The 10,039-nt window shown below is 37.7% G+C and overlaps 1 protein-coding gene across 1 annotated transcript; it reads right to left on the bottom strand.

The window, feature by feature from the left end:
* Window positions 1-7,641: 7,641 nt before the first annotated feature.
* On the bottom strand, window positions 7,642-8,343 carry LOC126188516 (piggyBac transposable element-derived protein 4-like). The gene has a single exon (XM_049930117.1). The coding sequence runs from the start codon at window positions 8,341-8,343 to the stop codon at window positions 7,642-7,644; it is 702 nt and encodes a 233-aa protein (XP_049786074.1).
* Between the last annotated feature and the right edge of the window lie 1,696 nt (window positions 8,344-10,039).

The following is a 10,039-nucleotide window of genomic DNA, read 5'->3' as shown; positions in this document are numbered from 1 at the left end:
GAAACTTCGTGGCAGATTAAAACTGTGTGCCAGACCAAGACTCAAACTCACGACCTTTGCCTTTCGCAGGGAGCTCTCTACCAACTGAACTACCCAAGCACGACTTGTGACTCATCCTTGCAGCTTTAGTTCGACCAGTGCTCAAGCCATGAGGATGGGTCATGAATCGTGCTTGGGTACCCCATTCTGTAGAGCACTTGCCCACAAAAGGCAAAAGTCCCGAGTTCAGGTCTCCGTCAGGAAGTTTCATGTCATCATGTCAGATTACACTCTGTTGCAGAGTGAAAATTCATTGTGGAAAAAATCCCCCAGGCTGTGGCTAAGCTACCTCTCACCAATATCCTTTCTTCAGGAAGTGCTAGCCTTGCAAGTTTTGCAGGAGAGCTGTGAAGTTTAGAAGGTACTGATGGAAGTAAAGCTGTGAGGATGGGTCGTAAGTCATGCTTGGTTAGGTCAGTCAGTAGACCATTTGCCCATGAAAGGCAAAAGTCTTGAGTTTGAGTCTCAGATTGGCAAACAGCTTTAATGTGCCAGGTAGTGTCTTATAAACTCTTCAGAAGTGTGTAAGTGTGGGTATGATCATTTTTCCAAGCATTACAGTACCAGTGAAGCAGCTTCTGCAGAGGCATTTTGGAAATGCTAGAGCTATCAACCATTCTTTCCCTTCAGCCTGGCTCTCCAGATCACTTAATTTTAATCCGTGTGACCTCTGGCTCTGGGATTACCTGAATGATGTTGTGTTCAGTGCTCCAATTATGAACATAGCTGAATTGAAGGGGTACATTGCACAACACATTCTGATCATGACCCCCAAGATGTAAGTCTGTTGTAGAAGCTGCTGTTTCTTGATTTCAAGGTATGGCAGAAACTGGTGGACAGCATACAGAAACATGTCTTGTGCCAGTCTCACGACATTTTGAAATCAATGTCATTTTGCTTTTTATTCGGTTTTTGCCCTAAGAACAATTAAAAACTGATTTATCCCTTGCAATGTGATAAGATGTTGCTGTAGGCTGTAATTACATTAAAGACACTAATGTTTGTACCCTTATGTGTAGTTCTTCCCAAACAAGTCAACCACACCATAACACCCATTTATGGTTTGAAAAGTCAAATGATAAAATAATTTCATGGTATATTGTTCAGAAAATCAGACAAATAGCAATTTCATGAAAAAAGACTGCGTATCATGTAGAGTATGTAGAGTTATATACTCACTATGTAGAAACACACACTTCCAGTTCCACAGCCTTTCACTGCCTTGTAAGACAATAGAGAGGGATGTATTGAGCAAAATTAAAAATGAAGAGCAAGCCACTTAGACTCCAGGATAAGAAGGACTTGTGTGCAAGGATGAGGGGAGACAAAGATGAAATGGCAGCAAGGGAAGATTATTGGAGAGAGGTGGAATATGTAATTACAAAGTTATTGGCACTAGCTCGAAGATATTTACAGAACTTAATTAGGTACATTTCAGCATGGCAATAGTAAGATAAATTATTATTGATATAGTAATTTGTTTACATATACTGATTTTCAGTATGATGCTCTTTATCTTGACGGAATCCACTCCAGGGTTGGTCTCTCTCTCTCTCTCTCTCTCTCTCTCTCTCTTTCTTTCTTTCTTTCTTTCTTTCCCCTCTCCCTCCCTCAGTTTTCTTTCTTTCTCCCCCCTCCCTCTTTCTCTCTCCTCTCTCTCTTAAGTGATGTTAATAATATGAACATCTAATAGATATGATTATTCACAAGACATTATAAAATAACCATATAACCCATTATGTTTTTCATATTAACCAAAAAGTGTAACAAGATATGTTCTACAAAAGACTATAACCTTTTTCTCCCAAAGTACGAACCACAACTAACTTATTATCCAATGCATTCAGATGTTCGCCTGTAAGCTTCTTCAAACTGTAGTAACTGTATAAACTAATTGTAGGAAGTACCTGAACAGTTGCTTTTGGCTGAGTTTACATGAGCAGAACGTTTGTGGATCAGCAGCTGTGAGGGCCATAAGAATTAACTAGGCAATGCAGTATGGTAGACTGCGAAGAGGGGCCAGCTGATACCAGTCTGTACTGGGAGTGGAGTGGCCAGTTGATTGCATGCACTGTTGCATTCTCTGCTCTGCGTTCGTGTCTGCATGTGTCTTCCACAATGCATGCTCTAGATTAACACACACACGACACAGAATCTACTCTGTAGGAATCAACATGGATTCCGGAAACAGCGATCGTGTGAGACCCAACTTGCTTTATTTGTTCATGAGACCCAGAAAATATTAGATACAGGCTCCCCGGTAGATCCCATTTCCCTTGACTTTTGGAAGGCGTTCGATACAATTCTGCACTGTCTCCTGATAAACAAAGTAAGAGCCTATGGAATATCAGACCAGCTGTGTGGCTGGATTGAAGAGTTTTTAGCAAACAGAACACAGCATGTTATTCTCAACGGAGAGATGTCTACAGACATTAAAGTGACCTCTGGAGTGCCACAGGGGAGTGTTATGGGACCATTGCTTTTCACAATACATATGAATGACCTAGTAGATAGTGTCAGAAGTTCCATGCGGCTTTTCGCGGATGATGCTGTAGTATACAGAGAAGTTGCAGTATTAGAAAATTGCAGTGAAATGCATACCTCCCGAGGAGGTCATGAATGTAAAATTAGAGAGATTCGAGCGTGCACGGAGGCTTTACAGCAGTTGTTCTTCCTGTGAACCATACGCGACTGGAACAGGAAAAGGAGGTAATGACAATGGCACTTAAAGTACCCTCTGCCACACACCGTTGGGTGGCTTACGGAGTATAAATGTAGATGTAGATGTAGAAAATTAAGTTATGGAGAAAAGATATTGTGTTTCAGACATAAGGACTGATGAATACGAGGACAGAAACTAGAAAGATATGACATAAAATGAAGTTTGCCTTGTATAATTTCTAGATTTGACAGAGCATTCGTGTGGAGAGAGAAAATTTGTTAGGAAGTGTTCCTTTTCATATTTTCATTATTGTAATAATATTCTGGATTACACAGTCAGTCAGAATTGGAGAAGAATTAATATTCCAAATACATTAATCAGTTTTAGTTATAGAATTGTCGAAGTGACAAGTTTTGAGATACTCGTACATTTGTGCTGTTGTTTACATCTTGCTTCTTTGGACAAAATCCGACTGACAGACTAATTCAATTGCATTTATGATGGAGATGATAATGTGTTTTTATTTATTTATTTATTTTTTTACATGAAACTAAAACCTGGACATCAAATAATTACAAAAATTTGAAATGATGTGATTTCTGAAGTATTCAGAGTGTGACTGATTGATGGTTGCTTTCTGGGCCAACTTGTAATACACTGTAATTGTAAAAAGATAAATATGTAATTTGTTAATTATGGTATTTTATTGTAAATGTGCACAATAAATGAAATGAAAAATAGGATTGAAGCATCGCTGGGGGCATGCATTACAATTCTTTACAAGGTGTGACAAATGATACTGTTCACTCACTCATTTCTCAAAGTAGTGACAGTAATGGCTTGGATGTCTTTGCATCACTAGAATTAAGCCACGATTGCCTTGGGAAGTTCCATTATTGGAAAGAGTGATTCTTACATCAATAAAAATAGAACATTAACAGGGTTGCCATAGGTTCTGGAAATCAGGGAATTTCACACACATCAGAGAAATCAGGGAAATATCAGATAAATTTGAAGAGAAAAGAAACACTGGAAAAATCTCGTTGTTTCAGTAAATGGTTTGTTTATTGAGGTGTCGTGCATCGTCACTGGCTGGGACAGCTGGGTACGTGTGCCGCTTCCCTACTCCCCCATTACTATTGCTTCTCTCCTTCCTACCACTCCCCTCAGCTTTCAGTCAGTGCTGCCACCAGTTCTTTCTGTTAGCCTAGCAGCTGTTTTGGATCTGATCTTCAGAGTCTGTAGATACAGCAGGCAGAGACAGCGGTCATGTGTGCACGAGTTGTGTGCGAGTGGTTGTGTGAATTGTGCATGAGTGATGTGTGTGTGCTCTCGTTTCCTGACAAAAGCTATGGCTGAAAATTTAGTTTTGAGAGGGTGACTGCCTTTTCTACATGCCTGTCTGTGGCTTAGCAATCCGCTTTATGGTGAGTTGCTGCCCATCTTCATTATTATTGATTCTCAGAGTATTTTAATGAGTTACCTGTTGCATGGATTGATAACTGTGGTCTCATTTCAACAACATGTTGTCTGTGGCTTGTGAATAGCTGCCACACGAGTGGATTTCTGTGAGGGGCCAAAACCGCTGGCCATTTCTGCGGGTATCTGTAATGGATTGGGACTGCAGATCTGAAGCCATTCGGTTCCCACTAATGTGTGGGCTCTGCCTGTGGAATTTAGTCTCACCAATCTGCACGCAGGCACAGTCTGTTTGTGTGTGGCATAATGCAGCGGATTTTCATGGTTTATCCATGGGCCCAGGACTGTGGTGCTCCTCAGCAGGCCAGAGGCCATGGGCAGTTGATTTCAGGAATTGTGACTCTCTCACCTCAAGTACATTGTACAGTGTGGCATCTTATTGACATTTTATTTGTTCTGGTACATTTTAGCATTTTAAAAGTAGTTTATATGCTGGAAAGTATGGACGATAAGAAGAAGAAAATTGTGTCAGCCGCTGGCTGTTTGTACGCTATGTACTCATGTATTTCTTGAAAGAAAAATCTTAAAATACCTGTAAAATAATAGGTATCACACAGTGGGTAATAACCAAGAATAGCAAACATAGTAGAACCAATATTTTATTGGCGATCATCTACAGTTACGGTTTACACAGTTCTTTCCAACCTAATGCACTACTTTCGAGAGGCCTACTTTTTTCTGAGGTTATTTCTGAAATCAGTCTAGGTATTTTAAGTCTGTCTTGTGCGTATTTTTGTCATCTCATGTGTTTTGTTATATTGAAATAAAATAACATCAGTGGTCTTAATGAAACACACATACCATCTGGCTTGCTTTCTCCATCTATAAACAGTTCGTTACAAAAGATGTTGAAGTTAGTACTTAAGTTTTTTGTTCACTTCAGAAAGCACCATCTGCTTGCAAGTGTTAAGACATTTCCTCGTTTGCACTATTGTTTCTTGTACTGTAGCTGCAAAGACAGATTGTCAACTTATGTCTTGACTTACCTTTGAGATCTCAAAGTTTGTCAGGGAAAAATGCTAAAGTTTGTCTGGAAATCAGGGAAATATCAGGGAATTTCATTTGGGTAAACTTGTGGCAACCCTGATTAAACAAACCATATTCACTGAACACTGCTCTGAAACAATTTCAGTATAGTCTGATAAAGAGTCAACAGCTGCAGATCAGATTGTTGCATTATGTTTCCAAAGAATTTGTACTTGCACTCCCTGAAATTAACAGTGAAGGTGGAACAATGAAATTAACAAAGATAGAACAGTGAAATTAACAAAGTTGTACATGTAACAAAGATAGAACTGTGAAATTAACGAAGTTGTACATGTAAGAAGTAATGCAAATGATATCTCATATTCTACTTTATGCAAAACCTTAGATTTTGCTAACCTGCCAAAGCACTTTACCAGCCTCACTTACTTAATCACACACTTCTTTTTCTTTCAGCCAGTTTGTGACAGATTCAAATTTTATCACAATAAATATGTCTTTAAGTTGATGACAGTCTGTCTCACTTACAATTACGCAGAACAAAGTATGATATAGTTTGTCAATAGCAAAATATAGTTACACATTCATTGCTTGCTGGAACACATGCGGTTTGTTCAACAATATATGAACAAAAACAGTTACTGAATGAATGTTTTGTGAATGAAACTGTTAGCAAAAACAAGAAAAATGATGCATACTGTGTTAGCTAATTGTGCCACTGGATCTGTAATAGCCTACCTCTAGATTTAAAACTCTTAATATTAGCTTAGAATGTGGCCTTAGACTCGTGTGGTGACTCATAGCCTGTAGCGGCTGACCACCAATATACAGTACATCACCTACTTACTTGATATTGGAAACAGGGTATGGATACCCTTCCAGTTTAAAAAAGATTCTACATTTTAGCTAAATTTAGTGCGCATCCATGTGTGACTTAAAATGCAACAGATGTAAATCAGCTAGCGATGTTCTTCACTACAAACATTGTGAAATATATGTTGTGAGGTATATAATTTTGATGTATCAGAATAATTATGAGCAATAATGAAAAGAGAGAGCCAGTCCATTGTCAAGGTGTGATCCGAGTTCATAAGATGCAAAAGAATCCATTTTCTTATCAAATAATTTCCTCAAAGTGAAGTAAGATAGATATTAAAATTTTTAAGTGCCACATAAAAAGTTTTATTGAAAAACTAACTACAGAGACACATTAGCTTTGCATCATTTACTTGAAACAATATTTAGAGACGCAGCAAAGGACTCTATATTTTGCTCTCTGCATTCTGTTCGACAGCCAGCAACAGTGTTACAGGACTCAACATCATGTCGCAGTACATCTGCCACTGCGGAAACATTCCACTTGTATGGCTCCAGTCTTTGGATGGTCTCTGGCTTTGGTAATGATTGGTCAGTCCTTCATAAAAGGGGAAAAAATTCTAAATTCACATATCTGTATTGGAACACAATTGATGATTATGAACCAGAACCATATACCCACATTGAATGTGACTGGTACAACTTTATTTTCTGTGTTTCTTCCTAATTTACTCTGATTTCTACAACTGGCTGTAAGTGTTTCTCGTGGTTTCCTCTTCAAAGTTTTTATTTTCAATCAAGTCAGCCGTCACAATAAAGGTTGTCTCTTGTTAACCTATGAAACTACTTCATCGGAATGTGATAACTCATTCAGTGCTTTCTCAAATTCCACAACAAGTTGTGCCGACTATGAATGTATTTCTGAACAATAACTTCATGCTAATTGTTGTAATTCTGATATCACTTTTGTTAATGGATTCACTTGATAGTAATTGGGTATCAGTATGTGTTTCCTTCCTTCACATGCCACAAATTTCTTGAAGGCTTTCCTTTGGTATTATCTGATAAGAGCCTCCCTAGTTTACCAATGTATTTAACATATTGATTGCCACGTGAGTTAAATATAACTCACAGGAAGTGACCTCTTTGGGCCACATGAAGTAAATACAACTAACGGACATTTTTCCATTTAAAGCTCCATTGTGCAGTTGTAACTCAGGAGCATGCTGTGACTCGGGGTTATAGTAGGTTATGGCCCCAGTAACAAATAATGTTCATGTCCTACGGTTTTCAAGAGCTCAAGAGTAGTTATTGACATTTGAATTCGTGAGTTATATATAACTCACATGGCTCAGTCGTATTGGACTTTTTTCTTTTTATTATTTATTTATTATTTAGTTTGTCATATTACTTACGCAGTAGATTGCAAATCACATACAGTTTTATGTACATTCTTCAGCTCTAATTGCAACAAGAATGAAACTGAAAAATTTGGGTCATTCCACTTAGTTTCTCTAACACCTGTATGCACTGTGCTTTATGAAAAAACACTCTTTGCAAAAATATGAATCACAAGTCTTACATTTCCCTGAAGTTTGTTTGCTTTTCTTGACAGCTTGCTCTTATCCAAATTCATTCTTCTTGTTTTCATAGCCCACTATTCACCTACATCTAGCTGCTCCCATGTTCACAAGTGCACAATCTGCAGGCAACGCATTGGCTTTGGTAAGAGATGTCTCAGGCTCATCGGCATATTCTGTATGGAGTAGTCTCAAAGTCACTTCCTCCTTGAAATCTGTGATTGAGATCTTCTTATTGTTGATGTATTGGTAAATCACATGAGCATTTACCAGTGCTGACTCTGCCAACAATTCAATTGCAAGCTTCCTGTACCATTTCACACCCCACCTTAGACAATGCGAGTATGACATCATTTGGTCAGAAATATCTATAAAAGACTTTGACTGATTATAGTCAATTATCATTGCTGGTTTTTTCTTTGTGCCCTTCCTGGTTTGAACTTCTGCTTCTACTTCTCCATGAACAGTACTCAGCATCAGAACGTCCCTCTTACCTTTCCACTTCAGTACTACTACACCTCTGGTACTTTCCTTTGCTTTGTGTTCCCCCTTCTTCAGTTTTGCCTGTACCACATCTTGAGGATTCAGCTTTCTGTTTGATATTAGAGTACCAACTAAATATGTTGCTTGTTCAAGAAGCTGGTGTGCTAGATGAACACTTCTGTAAAAATTGTCTGTGTATAAGATTCTGCTCTCATTTAGTAATCCACTCATAAGGCTCATAACAACAGTAGTGGCAAGAGGAACACCAGGATTCACATTCCTCCCACAGTAAACTTCCATATTCCAGCTGTAGCCACCATTTAGACACAGTTTGAACAATTTAATTCCGAATTTATGGCGCTTATTCTTTATATACTGAATGAAACTTAGTCTTCCTCGAAATGGCACAAGTGTTTCGTCAATGCAAACTTCTTTCTCCGGCCCAACTGCACTTTGAAATCTCTGCAGTAATTTATCAATAAGAGGTTGAATTTTGAATAAGTGGTTTCCTGGTGGGCACTGGTTGTTATTGGAAAAATGCCACATACATAAAAGCAGTTCAAAACGATTGCGTGACATAACATTTTTTACATTGTTGTGACAGAGCATATTTCTTGACCAATAATTAGGAATCCTCAGTTTTATATTTAGTAACATCCATAACCAAAAAATCCTAAAAATTGTTCAATTTAAGTTTGAGTGACTTTCTAAGACTTGTTTTGCATACAAATTAGTTTGTTGAGTCACATGTTCTAAAATTTCATCAGTTACAAAATATTTGAAGAAATCATATAGTGTCTTGCCTTTGAGAGTTAGTGCAACAGAAGCATTTACTGATGTGATTCCATCATCAGAACTTCCGGTTTCGCTTCTGGTCTCCTCTGGTAAAAATTCGTCGGAGATATCACCAAATAAAGACACAGAATCTTCATCACTTATGTCCATAACTTCATCTAAAGGCTGCTATACATGCTTTTGTTCATCTTCATAACTTCTATGAGACATTTTCTTCTGCCACAATATCACTTTGTTACGGAGCAAACAACACTGAATAAAGACTGTAGCAACAATGCAGGAAAGCAATAATGGAACTGTACACAAATAATAGTGTGGAATGAAAAACTGACAAGAGTACAAACCTAAAATTATTAGCGACATAGAAAATGTCACACCTGGTACTTTTACTCTGGGGCCATGTGAATCAAATATAACTCACACAAAACATTAAAAATCGGTACTAAAATGCCATATTTGCACTTAACAAGTTTACTTGGAGCAAACTGAAGCAGGATATTGAAAAACAGTAAATGGCCCCAAGGGGTTGGTAACCCAACTATACCATGGCAGTAAATGTGTTAAAATAAGGGTATCTCATACATCTTACCATGTCTGAGTAGTGGCACACTTTATTGCATTTAATTTTAGCAGTATAGATTAATGTAATAGTTGCTGATTTGAGGCATGCTGCTTTGTAATGGTAGGTCGATTTGGTTCACACATGAGGGATTAGGGCATTTTGGCATATGAAAATGTATTCAACATGTGACAAAGTTTTAGTATTTTAAAAATTTAATTAGAGAAATAAAACAGGTGTTAAGAAGTTGTGATCTTTGTCAGAAAATTAAGGAAAAACTGGCAAATTAAATGTTCATTGTATCCAGTAATTTTTACCGCATTTCATGATTTAACAGCTGGAGATTTTTTTGGTCCTTTGCCAAAGGGCAGAAGTGGTGTTTTTTATGATCTTGTTTTAGTAGAATGTTAGCCTAAATATGTAAAGATATATCACATTAAATTAGCAAATACAACTACCATAAGCAGTTGCCTAAGAGATTAAATTTTGGCTGTAGGCAAACATGGTCACTAACTTGCTGATAATGAAACTCAGTTTATAAGTAGTACTTTCAAAGTTTGTGACAAGGGAATGTGCAAAACATGTACTTATATCAAAACATCACTTACAGTCCAACCCTGCTAAGAAAAATAAAAGAGATAG

Source organism: Schistocerca cancellata, chromosome 5 (genome assembly GCF_023864275.1).
Source record: "Schistocerca cancellata isolate TAMUIC-IGC-003103 chromosome 5, iqSchCanc2.1, whole genome shotgun sequence".
NCBI lineage: Eukaryota > Metazoa > Arthropoda > Insecta > Orthoptera > Acrididae > Schistocerca > Schistocerca cancellata.
This window is presented reverse-complemented; position numbering and strand designations above follow the sequence as displayed.

What these genes read in the sequence shown, in the direction of transcription:
- LOC126188516 (XM_049930117.1), bottom strand. Translation starts at nt 8,343, where the DNA reads ATGGAAGTTTACTGTGGGAGGAATGTGAATCCTGGTGTTCCTCTTGCC.